Source organism: Melitaea cinxia, chromosome 9 (genome assembly GCF_905220565.1).
Source record: "Melitaea cinxia chromosome 9, ilMelCinx1.1, whole genome shotgun sequence".
Lineage (NCBI taxonomy): Eukaryota > Metazoa > Arthropoda > Insecta > Lepidoptera > Nymphalidae > Melitaea > Melitaea cinxia.
In genome coordinates, this window is record NC_059402.1 from 16,327,759 (window position 1) to 16,343,888 (window position 16,130).

The window sequence follows — 16,130 nt, forward strand, 5'->3', positions numbered from 1 at the left end:
AAAACCTCAAAAAAACCATCCAAAATATGATATAACGTCAAACAAATCAAGTGCTTTCCTCGAAGTCAATTTTTTCGTTACTAATACAAGGTCGTACGGTCGTGGACCTTTAATTCTACCTCAAAATAAATTACGGGTTCAAGCGATACGGTGTTTGTTTGTGTGTATCTATCGTGAATTTTATTTTTAATTATTACGCGTAGTGGGCAAGGCCGCCGTTTATTTTGCCGTGCACAAATGTCGGATCTTTTTCATTGCAAACGCGCGCGTGCACCGAGGTAGATCATAACAAAGGTGGTCAGGTCGTCTAGTCGTTTACCGCTGTGTTGAGGGTCAGTTATGGCTTCCAAGGTTCTCGTACCGACAGCCCCCTTTGCTAAATTGCAGGTATGTAAATATTTTCTATATGACACAAAAAACTTTCTGTGAAAATTTGTAATATAGCAATAACTTGTGATTCTCGATATTAATTTATTTCATCTTAATTAATTTACGTATCTTGTACATACAATCATTTCATAAAAAAAAAAAAAAAAAAAAAAATTCCATATATTGTTTAGTAATTGTTTTTCCAAGTGAAATTGTAAAAACTTGTTATTTTACTAACAATAAATAACATTAATAAACGCATAAATCTCGTTAAAATTTTAATGTTTCGAAAATTCAATAAAAACAAACACCTATAGCTAGATAGATATAAACAATTGATAACAGACCGAACACAAAGAACATGTTAGCGGTCAATGACTTTATGGGAAATCGAGTATCGATACATGGGGTTTTCCCACCGTTTTGCGAAACTATACTTTTGCGTGATATGTTGAGTCTTGTGATTAAAATAGTGTGTAAATTGTCATATATGAGTATATATATGTAATAAATATGGTAAAGAAATAGGCGCAGTTGTGACTTCATTCGTCAAGCCCGTTCAGGAACAAAGACAGAAAGTGACTCAGATAGCAATGCATAGTATCTAGCTAGTAGGTAATTAATCTTAGATGCGCTGAACATTCTAACTGTTGCAGAATATCTCCATACCTACTTCCTTGTTTTACGAAAGGCGTTTGTTAATTACGATAGACCTTTCAACATTTGTAATTAACTGAATACGTTTAGTTTTTCGTTATTGGTAAATCTCATTATTATTTTTTTTTAATTACGAAAGTAGCTTAAACAAAATTGTTCTATTTTTTCATTAATACTAAAAATAGTAAAATAAGTTGACGTCAATTTTAATTTGTAAAACGAAACAAAAATTCAGTTGAGACAATTATAATTCCAGGTGAAGAAATCACCTCCGGAAAATTCCTCAAGCGGTTTTATCATCAGCGGTGGTGATGCTGCAGCTAGGGTGGCGCACTTGGAACACAGTGTTCGTTTCCTTCAAGAACAACACCGATTGATGCTGAGCGGTCTCCACGCTGAGATAGAAGCTTTACGAGAGAGAAATAGAGGTAAGTGTATAAATTAAATATTCGTATAGTAAAGAAACGAAAAAAAATTTCAAAAGATTCCAACTAACTATAACTTGGGTATCTTTAAGTCAAGAGTGAATAGGCATCTTCTAGGCAAGCGCGCACCACCTTAGGCTGCATCTTCATTTACCATCAGGTGAGATCGCAGTCAAACGCTAGTCTATATATATAAAAAGAAAAGATTTATTCACAAATTGGAAGCAAATATTTGTTTCCAAATAAATATTTCCCAAGATGTCAATAATTCAAGACACATATTCTACTCGTATTTCGGAATAATCATAAAACAAATATCTTTTTTCAGACTTGCAATTCCAACTGATATTCAACAAGGAGTCTTCGCCGAAGCCAAGTCAGCCAGTGCACGATGAAACAGCTGAAAGTAATGAGGTAAGCGTCAGTCTATTGCACTTAATCTAACTGTATTGAAATCATGGGATAAATCATAACAAATGCAAGGGAAGCTGTCTGATTAGGACTATATTACGAAACCTCGTACACATTGTATTCTCTAATACCATTAGCATGAACCATGGCTTTACAAAAGCTGTTGTATTATTTATACATATATTGTGGGTATAAAACTATAAACTCACGAAGGTAAAAAAATAGGTTACAAATGTATGGTTTTTTTTTTTTAAATTTTAAATTGTTCATTTGTTCCTACAGTATACAAACACTTTTAAATTGTAGATTCGTCAAAACGTAGGCATAGTAAATTCATCGGAGTTCGATTTAAAAAAAAAAAAAACTAAAAGTTGTACCCCATTTAAACGTAAATAATAGTAATAAATACTAGTTTATTTATTTTACATTAAAGTTTTATCGATAACATTGTTTTAAATGTACAAACAGTAACATAAACAATATAAGTCCAAACTGAACATTCTAGATCAATTATTGTTAATCTGTGTTTAGAATAGCCAGCTAATAAAAAGTTTTACATCTTAAGTACTTTTTTTGTACTTTATGAGCCGTTAAATGGATTTACTTAGAGTATTTGATTTATTGAAGTTACAACATAATTGCTTGCACGTGTGAACTATTTCGATACGAGAGTGTAGCGACGAGAATATACTTAAATTCTAAAAACGACCCGTACTAACATAACATGAGTTCATGAATCATTACATCGTTTGCATTATAAATGAGAAAAGTTATTTTTTACATGTGTTCACTTTCATTTTCGTTTGTTTTATTACAAGTTGTGTTCCGCGGTTTCGACCGTAGTCGATTTGTTTGCAAAAGCGTGTGTCTAAGGCAGGGGACAGCAGGAAATATCCTGCACAAAATATTGAGCAGCACGACACCTACCCCACCCCAGCCTGCAAAATAATGATACTTGTAATAAAAAAAATACTAATCGATAAATTTTCAATAGCTCAATTCAACTACGTTGTCCTTTTAAATTGCTCACCTTAAATTATTTTATTAAAAATCAAAAAAGTCGTTGAAAAATATTCATTTATCAATAATTTCAAACTCCTATATCTTTTGATGTATATAATATTTTAAATTGCTAAAAGTGTTAAAAAATTGCTCAAGTTGCATTTATAATTGCTCAAGTATAGGTTCGAACAGATCCACTTTCCTTAATTTTTAAATAAATATAAATAGTTTGAACAAATAAAATAATGATTTTGTAAAAAAAAAATACTAATAGATAGATTTTCAAGAGCTCAATTCAACTACGTTGTCCTTTTCAATTGCTCACCTTAAACTATTTAATTAAAAATCAATAAAGTCGTTGAAAAAATAATAATTTATCAATATTTTCAAACTCCTATATCTTTTAATGTATACAATATTTTAAATTGCTCAAAGTGTTAAATAACTGCTCAAGTTGCATTTATAATTGCTCAAGTACAGTTTGGAACAGATTCACTTTCCTTAATTGTTAAATAAATATAAATAGTTATATAGTATAAATAGTTTTTGATTTTCAATTAAATAATTTGAGGTGAGCAATTTAAAAGGACAACGTAGTTGAATTGAGCTATTGAAAATCTATCGATTAGTATCTTTTTCATTACGAATATCCGCAATTGTTTTGCTTCGCATCATTGTCTATGCGCACGCGCAGCGTTCACCTGTCTTATGATATAAACGTTAAATTTGTTCAAACTATTTTTATTTATTTAAAAATTAAGGAAAGTGGAGCTGTACCAAACTGTACTTGAGCAATTATAAATGCAACTTGAGCAGTTTTTTAACACATTGAGCATTTTAAAATATTGTATACATCAAAAGATATAGGAGTTTGAAAATATTGATAAAAGAGTATTTTTCAACGACTTTTTTGATTTTTAATTAAATAATTTGAAGCGAGCAATTTAAAAGGCCAACGTAGTTGAATTGAGCTATTGAAAATTTATCGATTAGTATTTTTTTTATTACAAGTATCATTATTTTGCAGGCTGGGGTGGGGTAGGTCAGCACGACTGGGGAAGTACTTCGAACGTACAGAAGATCACAGATAAATAATACTGCTTTCAAACAGTGATGTGTTCCTGTGGTGAGTAAGGTTGCTAGAGCTCCTGTGGGGACTGGAGGTAGGGATAGCAACTTCTGGCGCTGCAAGCGTTTATAAGCTACAGTAATCGCTTGTCAACAGGTTAGCGTACACTTGTTTGCAGACCTAGTTATTTAAAAAAAAAACTGTTGCGATTTTAATACAATTGTTTATACAGCAATAATTCTGCTTCTGGGTGCTCTTTAAAGATGAAACTCAAAGTAGGCCTAGGACCGTAACTGTAAAAACCGAAACCTTTTTCGTGTAGTAGATTTTTCATGATACTAGAATAAATATACAGACAGACAGATTTTTTTAAGAATCGGATTGAAGTCAAATTCGAAATTAATTGTTCTCATAAAGATCCTTCTAATGCACTTTTCCCAAATATACGAACATCAGTTTTAAATTTATTATAGATGTAGCGAAAGCACGCTCCTACATTTTGCGTACGATGTTTAATATCAAAGCAGTCATAAAACGCAACAATTTGATACACATGGTGTAATTTCAATCAAATAAAAATAAACAGTTGAACTATTTTTTATTAATAAAATATATTTCTAACTATATTATTGTATTTAGTTATTTTAAAAATTATTATATTTGTTGAATATTTTAAATTCGCACGAAAATTACTTGTTTTATTAAAATTAACGTAGTCAATCATTTTAATATTTTCACTCGGAACTTTATTGATTATTTAGATTTTATTTTACATTGTGACGTAATTATTAGTATAATTATATGTATGTATTGTTATTTTATTTATGTAGGAAAGATTACGTAAAGAAGTGAGTCGCGCAGAACGCGAGGCGAGCGCGGCGCGAGGCGAGGCGCGGGCGGCCGAGGCGCGGGCGTTACAGTTGCAAAGACTGGTCGACGCGCAGGCGCAGTACGTACACAACAAATATTCGTATACAATTCATGGACGTACTCACATTGGGGCAAACTGAAGCGTTTGCCCCTGACTCGAAGCTGATAATAGATTTTACAGAAGTTTTGTGAAGAATTAGTGTTTACTTTAATTTTAATATTCGTTTTAAAATCGTTTTGATTTTGTTTAATAAAATAAAACTAGTGTTATAGTTGAATAGAATAAACTTTATGTGCTGCGTGGCTACGGCATTATGAATATAGCCACCCCCTCTCTTCCCGTGGGTGTCGTAAGAGGCAACTAAGGGATAACACAGTTCCTTTACTATCTTGGAACTTATAGAGCCGACCGATGGCGAGATAACCATCTAACTGCTGGCTTTGAAATACACAGGCCGAAGACGGGCAGTAGCGCGTTCGGTGTGACCAAACCAGCCCTGCGGTCACCAACCTGCCTGCCCAGTGTGGTGACTATGGGCAACACACATGAGTTCACGCCATTTTAGGCGCGAACTTGTGGAGGTTTACGTCCAGCAGTGGACTGCAATAGGCTGAAATGATGATGATGATGATGAGAATAAATTTTTAACTTACGATTATAATAAATTAACAAACCTAACACGATTACGTAGTAAAGCGTAGACGTACACTTTACGCTTTCATGATTTTTGATTTTTAAAATCGATTCGTAAAATAAAATATAACACAAAAATATTGTACCGTGACTAAGGACGACTTTATTTATAATGTTTATATCTTACAAGCAGTTATAAAATTGCGTGTCATATTTATTAATATTAATCTTACGTAAGTTTTGATATCCTTCAAATATATTCAACGCCTAGTTTTCGTTAATTACCTACTTTCCTAAGACCTCGTTAATTATTTTATATGTTTCTTGCATCATTATATATGTATTGAAATATATATACCTACCTAATCACGTAACTAATATACATCATATGCGAATAAACGAGTGGACGGTAATTTGGTAATTCGAAAATATTAATGAAATGAATAAAGTCTGACGTAAGATAATCATTATCATATCACGTGAATAAGTGAATGAGTTGTAAATTAAATCAAATCTTGAATATTTAATTGTCACTCCAAGATTGGGGGAATGTCACGCTGACACTTAGTAAGATTGTGAATTTTTATATTATACGATGAGAGAAATTTTCGTGAATTGTTCTATATGGTTAAGAACTCGAATTGCGCAACAATTAGAATGTATCTGAAACATGTATTCACGAATGGTTATCTGAATAAAACTAAGTATGTTCATTAGATATTGCTCCATTTATTTCGTTCATAGTAGGTACCTACTGAAATTAACTAGAATCACATAACAATCGTATTGTATATACTTACTATGAATAAATGAATGAGTGGATATTTGTACAAAACTTCGAATGCAACGAATGACGAATGAAGATACTGAAGCGAGTTAATCATATCTTCAAGATCCAAATATCACGCTGATACTCAACAGAAGAGTGAGGCGTGATAACCATAGCCTTAAGATCCAAGAAATATCATTCTCAACAGAAAGCTTCGTGAATTGGAGAGTCAGCGCGAGGGTTCTGAGGCCGGGGGGGTGGAAGGCTCGAGGGGTGCGGGGGTCGAGGCCGAGGCGGAGGAGAGTCGCGCGGAGCTTCGTATGCGGCTAGCGGAGGCCGAGAGACTTGTGAGGCGGCTGCGGGCCGACGCGGAGCGCCAGCGCAGAGAGGTACTCGGGGGCGCGGGCGTCACCAACCTACTGTTCGACGGCGCGGCCGCTCGACACGCGCACGTACGTGTCACGCTTAACGCGATCTGTCGGCTGGTCGCAGTGCGCTCGTGTATCGTAAACTATATCGCTTACGATATCTTTATATTTATTTTTGATTCGATTTCGTAACGATATTTTGATAAATAAAATTATTATTATATTAATAATTGACTGTAAAGTATATCGCGTTTTCAAAACGTGTGAGATTTGATTAATAAAGTTAATGGTTTTGATGTAAAACGAAATGTTAAAAGGAGCGTATCTGTGTGCAGTCAACGTGATACAGAAGCCGCAGTGGACTGTCGGCGCGGACGGGACGATTGTTTCGTTCGATATTATGAGAGACGTTTCATCGTATGTAGCGACAGATTTGACGCGTTGTGTGCGGGTGGCCTAAGTTTTATTTAACTTCGACACAGTTCCCTTTCCGCGCCGTCGTACTTGCTTCCTTTCTATTATTTTTGCACGATAAACTGCTTCTCTTGTATTATAGATCACCCAGTGTTAATATTTGATTAGCAGTATCTAGTCTTAGAGTGATATTACATTTAGATCTGTTATGTTATCTAAATTTTGTTTTATTTTTTTATTTCTATAATCGAACTTAGAATTATGACTTAGAAAGGGTAGTGTAGTGTACTTATGGTAACAAACTTTTAATATACATATATATAATTATAGGTACTTTTATCATGATATAATAAAAATACAAATACATAAGAAATAAAACGAAACATACTAACCCCTTTTATATTCTCGTATTGTCAAATAGTCAGAGATATGTTTACAGCAAATATTAATTTAATTATTATTTAATTTAATTTTCAACGAAATAGTTGCAGTGTATGAAGAATTCCCTCCACGCCAGTTTGCGAGCGAGTGGATTGGATGGTTATGGGTATCAGAACAGCTACCACTTCCCAGGGGTGCACACGCCAGACTTCTGGCGGGAACCGCTTAGAGAGTAAGTTTTTAATTATTTTTTTGGAATAGGTCAGCAAACGATCGTACGGCTCATTTAATGGTAAATGGTAACCGTAGACGACTGCAACACCAGAAGCATCGCAAGCGCGTCGCCAACCCTGTCCCGATCCTCCCTAAGAGATCTGGTTACCTTACTCAACACAGGAACACAACAGTACTTGAAAGCAGTATAATTTAGCTGTGATCTTCGGGTCCCTCGGCTTTTAACATAGGCTGAGACTGGTGTTTTTGCATGGTTTTGCTTTAATCAATAACCGATGATTTTTCATATTGTTTGATTTTTTTTAAGTGGTTTACGTCATGAATAAGGTCTCTTTTTACTTTTTCTAATTGTGGTCATAAATCTAATTGTAGTTTTATTAATATTTCAAATTTCGCTTTCCAGGGAGTACAGTATGGGTTCGCGTAGCAGGAATAACAGAAGGCCGCTGACGCTGCCCGAACTGACGGCTGTCGGTCAACCGTTGCGCTCTACCGTGTATGCTAATAGTAAGCTAGAATCAAATACTTCTATAAACTTTATAAACTCAATGAGCATATTATTTGATTTTACGTCTTCGGTAACGGATAAAAAAACGAGTGTGCTTTAGACCACATGACTGAAGTAAAACTTCTGCACAATAGGCCTGCGCTGTGTCTTAGATATACGAAATGTAACTGGCTATGAGAGAAAGAGAGAAAGAAAATGTGTGCTCGTACCTCTCTCTCTCGCTTCGTCCGTATGATCCGTATATCCGTATGATCATACTTTTCGTAGCGCTCTCGTCACGCATTCACCAGCTTACTCCAAGTCAAGCGTGTTTAAAGAGGTTTTACTTCAAAAATGTGGGGAATGTAATCGTGTGGAACAGTAACGCTGAGCAGTGACGCTGAGGGTCTCAAAGAGCGAAGAGAGAGAGAATTTTACCGCGCCACGCCTCTTGCGAGAAAGCAATAAATATATTGATCCTTGAGCTATCTATTTGTGTAATTGAATTTCGGATGGAGATGATAGATATGTAGTTGCAACACCAAACTCTATCTTCCGATTTTATCATTCGTTTTTTTTTTTTGAATTGTCTCCGTATGGAAGCAATTTTATATCATTCATTTTTCAGATCATACGCGGGCACGAGGCTACGGTTACGACAAAAACAAAAAGACTCAATCTACAAACGGTGAAACGACTAATGGGAAAAGTCCAGAAGAGCCACCAGGTACAAATCTTCAAATACCCTCAGAATTCAATCTTTTATGTTTTTTTTTTTCATTCTCTTTGATTTTTTTATTTGTTGTTATTTTTTTTTTTGTTGATATTTCAGAAAATACGCGATTAAAACCAATAGACGCGGATAGTTTAGCGAATACGAGCAAAGTAAATGGATCTAGGTTCTCGACATATCCCGAGTTGAAAATAGTGGTTACTAAAATAATACCACACGGAAACGGTGAGATCGGACTGAGATTAGTAAATAATGGGGGAAATAATGTGTGCGTGTTGGTTTTATTGGTGTTTTTTTTTACTAATTGTTGGGTTTAATGGGAATTAGTTTTTTATACTTTGCTGATGTATGAATGATAAACATGGTTTTGTACATGTAGCCTGTATTCCATATTTTGGTTGATATAGATGTGTTTTCAGTGGGTAAGCAGCGGTGGGTAACATGTAAATTTAACATGTTTATCGTCGTCTGGGCGTTTGTGCATTGTGTGTTTATGAACTCGTAAAAGTTGCACATGATTTCCATAATAGTGGGGGGCCGTTGAGTAAAAGGCGTATACTATTATTTATAATGGTTGGAAGTTAGATCGAAATGAATGAAAGAAAGGTTTTAACAATGTAGTCGTTGTCATTGAAAATTATGATGGCCTTGAAGTAGTATTATACTGGTAATATTCATTAAAATTCCTACACATCTTATAAATGCGAAGATTTGTGAGAATATACACACATATAATGTGCTGTGTGGCTACGGCACTAAAGAATTTAGCCACCCCCTCTCTTCCCGTGGGTGTCGTAAGAGGCGACTAAGGGATAACAAGGTTCCACAACCACCTTGGAACTTAAGAAGCCGACCGATGGCGGGATAACCACCCAACTGCTGGCTTTGAAATACACAGGCCGGAGACGGGCAGCAGCGTCTTCGGTGCGACAAAGCCAGTACTGCGGTCACCAACCCGCCTGCCCAGCGTGGTGACTATGGGCAAAACACATGAGTTCACGTTATTTTTGGCGTAAACTTGTGGAGGCCTATGTCCAGCAGTGGACTGTATAGGCTGTAATGAATGAATGAATGAATGAACACACATAATAAATTGATTGGTAACATGGACGGCGCCGGATTTAGGGGAGGGCAATCGGGGCTACAAGCCCGGTGCTTCCACAAAAGAGACTTCGAAAAAAATACTTTAACATTCAGACTAGTAAACAATAGTAAAAAAAAAATTCCTTTCATATATATTTTTTTCGTGTTTAACCTTTACCTACAGCACTTTGTACAAGTATGATTAGATTAAATATTAACAGAAATCATCGCTCTATATTTGTTCACTCCAATCAGGCATTCAGTAAAATATCAAATTCCCTAATTAAAATAATTTGGGGCCGAGACGCTCCAGATTTCTAAAGTTCGGCCCTGTACATGGATGTCTGATTGCGTGATACACTAATGGCACACACTTTGTAATCTCTTTGTAGTCTTTTTAAAAAAAATCTTTGTAATCTCCAGAATAATCTATAAATAATTTAATTTTAATTTAAAATTATCACGGGTTCTTAAGTTGGGCGAGTAAAATTACAAGGCAATTAATAGTTTGAGTGCGTGTTTGTTTGTGTTGGAAGTATCTTGATGTGTGCGGTTGGGATGATTATATACGATTTGTAGTTTCTTCTTCGTTTGTGTTAATCTTTAGTTAACTTTAAATATACGTGAGTGTTGTCAGCTTTATAAGGTGCGTTCGGCTAAGATCGGGCTACTCGTATATACTGTGAAATAGGGATATTTCTCTTTCTTTCTGATTCACTATGCCTCTTTCTTCGATTCGGGTTTGACGCCCCGACCCATAAAGCGACAGCTGGATGCAATTAATAAAACAAACTAACTTTGCATCTTAATATATATAAATCTCGTGTCACAATGTTTGTCCTCAATGGACTCCTAAACTACTTAACCGATTTTAGTCAAATTTGCACACCGTGTGCAGTTTGATCCAACTTAAAAGATAGGCTATATTTTATTTTGATATATTATGTCATTATTATATTTCAGAAAAAAATAAGGTGATACGAAGTTCGCCAGGTCAGCTAGTATTCATATAAAATCCGAACTTACCCTTGGATATTATTATAAAATTATTTCATAAGTTTTTTTTTAGTTATTTATCAAACTATAATAATTTTGTCTATTGTTTCATAGATTTCATTTAGGCACAACTGTTTTAGATTGCTATAGGCGAAGATCCGATCTGACACATATTTTGTTAACATGAGATAAAAAAATTGCCGCGCTTTTTATCTAAATAATTACATTGGTTCTCTTTTTTTTTTTATTTGTACAATATAAAATTATATTTTGAAATGTAAGTAACGGAGCATACATACAATTAAATTATATTTTAAACTGTAGTTCCTTCAAGAAAGTTTTCTGTCGATAGTCCGGACTTACCGTGCTTAGATCCGTTCTTTCCCTGGCATTTTTTTTTACCTTAGCTTTAAGCTCGCACAAAACAATATTCACTGCACGTAAAGAAAAAGGAAAATAATAAACATAACAAAATACATGTACCTATTTGTAAACAACACTCGATTTACGTTTATGTCATAACATTAGAATTTGTCAATCAAAAAAATAAAAAGATAAAAAATGATAATGCATGAGTAACTCGTTGAAAAATAGCCCGATCTTAGCCGAACATACCTTAATTAACATTTATTCCTTATATATAACTTGTTTCATCAAGTAGCATTATTTACATTATTTTTGTTTATTTATTTTATTTCTTTACTTCATTATTCGTTATTGTACATAACAGTACCTAAATATTTAACTTATCATTAGATGTAAATCATACAAATCAACTAATTGCTTACAACTTAACCGTATTAATACAATTTGTTAATACCATAAGTATTTTGAAGTCATGAATGAGTTGGATCAAAATAATAATAATCAAAATCTTAAGGAACTTTGAAAAATATCTTTTGCTTTTTACTTTTGTAATTTTTTATAGTCACATATGAGGTCTTCGCTTCTAAATGTTTTTTTATTTTTTATTAAACCCTCCTCCATCAATTATTCAACGTTTGATTTTATAGCTATTAATATTAGTTATTTAATGTTTTTATCCTTAATTATTTATATATTATCAGTATAAATTCATATATTTATGTCTAAAAAAGCGAGTGCTTTAGACCACACGATTGAAGTAAAACTTCTTTAGCTCCTACAGTTATATACGTAACGTAACTCTCTCTCGTTCTATCTTCACTAACAACTCCCGTTCGCCTCGCCTGGTCAGACTTTTCGTAACGCTCTCGTCACGCATTCACCAGCTTACTCCCCAAGTCAATCGTGTTTAAAGAAGTTTTACTTCAATAAATAAAGAGAAGAATTGTAATTAAGAAATGAATAAACAATCTTCCGCAGTGGGTTCTCCAAGCGACGCTCAGAGACGCGCCCGACGTCCGCATCGCAAACACTCGGACCACACATAACCGCGCTCCGCTACACACTCTCACAAATACAGTCGACACTAGACACTGATCGATATCGACTTATCGAGCGTTACTTGTTTATTTTAATGTTAAATATGTATTATTATTAAATATACGATGTTTTATTTGAAGTATTGTCGAATTCGAACGAATTTTCGAAATTCGAATGTACGATCGAATTTCAAACACTGCTCGATTTTGATGATCAATTAAATTAAAACGAATGTCTTGTTTTATCGATTGCAAGCTAATGATCAAGCTCAAACTGTAAAACAAAAAGTTGTATTATATTAGTTGAAGTAAACAGGCACCAAGTATGTGTTTCCTAATTATCAACAACCGATGGCATAGGCACTAAAATTGCTTGAAATTAGTAGTGTTTGAATGTTCGTCCATAATAAATCCAAATCTTGAATCGTTCCTTGTTTGAAGCTATTACTAGATTCTACTAACAGTAATTTTTATTATTGTTTAATAAAAATGTAGCTCGCTTCTTAATCGAAGAGTATTTATCGCGACAGTTACAATTAGAAAATATTGTAATTAGCCATTGTGCTGTGCTTATTTATAAGTATCTGTTGTAGTAATTGTTTTAACCAGATAAATGAGTAACAAATGACATACAAATGTGGTTTAAATCCTGACTTAAAAAATGTTTAAGACCTCAAAAAACGAATCAAACTGTGGCTCTATAAGGGAGTAAGTTACGTGTTAAAAAAAACACAACTATAAAAAATAATGTCATAACATTTGCCAAGTTAAAATAATTATACTTAGCACATAGCTAACGTAAAACAAAAGAGGCTTATGTCAAAAATGTATCATTAAACGTTTTTAAATAAGTCTCTCTTACATAAAATTTACTCTGAAATTTTCATATATGGTGACGCATTATACGGAAAGTCAGTAAAAGTTTAATTTTATAACTAAGACTGTGCTAGATTTAGATATAACTAGAACATACATGTAACTGATTCAATTAACAATTTGTAGATCATCGAAATAATTTAAAATAATTACTTCATACGATACAAACATTTGATGAGTGAAGGCAGTGGCATTTAATAATACTATTTGAAGTAGAGTTACCAATACAACTATGTGCATACTATGTGATTTTACCGGTTAATGATAAATCAGATAAATGTCCGTTATATTTATGCAGCTGATAAATTTATGTTCTGTGTTAAATGAAACTTTATTTTATCAAATATTTTTATTCTTAATCTGAGAAATCAAAAGTTGATGAATAAAGGTGAAACATGCTTTATGAGTGTTTTATCTCTTCCTGGTAAAGCCTCTTTGATAACCATAACAGACTGTGAGATAAAACTTTAACAACCAGTGATTTGAACTCTTAGATGAAATAAAATTACTAGTTCTTTAAATTGATAGCTATCAAACGCCTTATTTGAAATGCGTTTATGTATGCATTTGAAAAAATTCATAAAGGCTTATGAGGACATTTAAAAATTCCTAATTATAAATTATTCACGTTTAAATAGAATTGTTCATGATTTAAAATATGATCTCAATTTATTTTAGAAGGACCAAACGAACGATCAACTTTAATATGCTTGATTAGAATTGTGGTGTAAAAAAACCGTAAAAATACTAAAAATGCATAAGGCACGAACTTTGACATTTATAATGCCATAGCAGTTTTGTAGCTAGTAAATTTTAGTACATTACTTCACTAATAATAAAATTGAACGTGATATGACTGTACCTATGTCGTTAAAACATAAGCGCACATAAATTACTAGATATTTAAATTAAATTAATATTTTGCTTTTTAATTCGATTTAATCGACAGCACTTCAAATAGTGCGATAAAAAGCAGATAGGCATGGCATGTAATCGTAGTTTAAAAATTTGTATTAATTAGTGTTCTTTTTTAAATTTCATAGAAACTATTAATACATTTTTGAATGTTTACTTTGTCGATTTCGGTCTAGACGCGATGTCATTCAATTATACATTAAGCCTTAAAAAGATGTATACAAACTGTACTACGCAGTTAATATTACACTATACACTAAAATTCAAAATGTATAATTTTATACAAATAAATATCTCTGTATAATCCTACATAACTACTGTGATTATGTTCTTGTTTTAATTTCTAACTATACACCATATACAAAATTTAGTATACTTGTATAGGTACTTTAAGCATATTCCTACAAATAAACAGTATTCCAATACAGAAAACGAAGAGATTGTTTCTTTGTGAATGTATAAATCTTTTTGAGGTAACTTCATATTCCCTAACAGTCTTAAAGTGCCTAGATTGGGTTGAAATCCCTATATATTGTTATAGTTTCTTATCATAGATTCAAAAGGGACATTATGGCGGGAAAGTATAAATTATTTGAAAAAAAAAGAAAAGTAATTAGGTAGCAAAAGTGATGTGCGCGGCATTCTTCAATTTGTTTATTAGTAAATGTTATTCGCTTTAAACACTGATGTAGAATATTATAAGATTTTTTTTTTGTAATATAATAAATAAAATCTCATTTTGGCGATCAAATCAACATATTTTTTGTATTAATATTTAAGATTAATATTGTCATAATATTGAATTCCTAATGTAACCTGTCTTTAGTTATTTTGGTTTACAGCTGTAGGTATACATTTTTATAAGAAACTAGTGAATGTAGTTATGAAGAAATTATTACTGCAAAGAAGAGGAAAATGTAAAAATTACACGTCAGAGATAAAAATTTCAGCGTTTATTATACTCGTATTTTTCATTTTATTTAATTGTAATGCAAATAAAAATAGGATTTTTTTTCTAAATACTTTTAATGTAACTTATAAATCTGGTTAAACTCTATCTGGTTGTATTTTTAAAAATAATCCATCATCGATATATCGAACACTTACACATATTAGAATAAAAATTGAATGCTCAATCCAATTTATAGTTAAAGACAACGATATTTCATTCCAAAATATTTTAAAAAACACATTAATTTACTGCCATTTTGTTTGTCTTCCATTCACGCTGGCGCTGCCACGAGAAAAAGATGATTTTTTTCAATATTATGTGATAAAACATTTATTTTAGTGAAGACAGACAGATAGTTGTAGCGAAATGTTTAAATATATCAATTTCGTATTATTTAAAAATAATGTAGAAATAAATGATCATCTTTCGATGTGTGCAGGCGACCAGTGTGTATGGTAAGTAACGCTAGATTTGTGAGAGCGATTGTAAATTTTTAACGCATTTGTAGCCTTATCCGTATTATTATTTAATTATTAAAGTATATTATGAATAATTATTGATATAATATATTTATTGTGAACTATAGTCAGTTGTTTTATTTATTTAAATAGTTTTTGTCAATCTATAAAGCATAAAATATAATTTTTTTTATTAGCGCTACTAGCGCTACCTACAATATAATGACTAGATACATAATGACTGTAGTCTGTAATTAAGAGTATTAGTTACTTACATGAGACTAAAGTAACAGTCCAAGAGACTGTCAGACACACATGTAAATACCTAGCCACAGATAACATTGCATGTTTGTGTTGTTTTAGATCAATTACAATTACTGTTATAATGAAAGTCTGACTATTTTACTTGTTTACAAAATTAAATTGAGACAGTTATCTCAATCGTCTTCGTGTGCTCTCCACTCTACGTAATAATGGCGGAATCAAACGTGCTCAACTAGCACAACTGATAGCCATTAAATCAATCCATCCTTCTTAATTTTATTTAGGCCTTTTCTACCTGATATCTGCCAAAGCCACTATTTACTGTTAGGAGCATGCGCTGAGAAATTTTCAGCTTTTATA

The 16,130-nt window shown here is 32.8% G+C and overlaps 1 protein-coding gene across 1 annotated transcript; it reads left to right on the forward strand.

Annotated features, from left to right (window-relative positions):
* Positions 1–221: 221 nt before the first annotated feature.
* Positions 222–14,851, forward strand: LOC123656187. The gene is made up of 10 exons (XM_045591891.1): positions 222–387; positions 1,283–1,454; positions 1,780–1,882; positions 4,769–4,882; positions 6,415–6,658; positions 7,474–7,601; positions 8,007–8,110; positions 8,719–8,817; positions 8,923–9,048; positions 12,247–14,851. Exons 1-10 carry the CDS (start codon positions 340–342, stop codon positions 12,312–12,314), a joined length of 1,206 nt encoding a protein of 401 aa, XP_045447847.1. The 5' UTR covers positions 222–339; the 3' UTR covers positions 12,315–14,851.
* The last annotated feature ends 1,279 nt before the right edge of the window (positions 14,852–16,130 follow it).

Excerpts from the sequence above, each read along its gene's own strand:
- LOC123656187 (XM_045591891.1), top strand. The coding sequence starts at position 340 with ATGGCTTCCAAGGTTCTCGTACCGACAGCCCCCTTTGCTAAATTGCAG. Across the intron at positions 4,883-6,414 it reads CTGGTCGACGCGCAGGCGCA|AAAGCTTCGTGAATTGGAGA; the intron begins GTACGTACACAA and ends CATTCTCAACAG. Across the intron at positions 9,049-12,246 it reads AATAATACCACACGGAAACG|TGGGTTCTCCAAGCGACGCT; the intron begins GTGAGATCGGAC and ends AATCTTCCGCAG.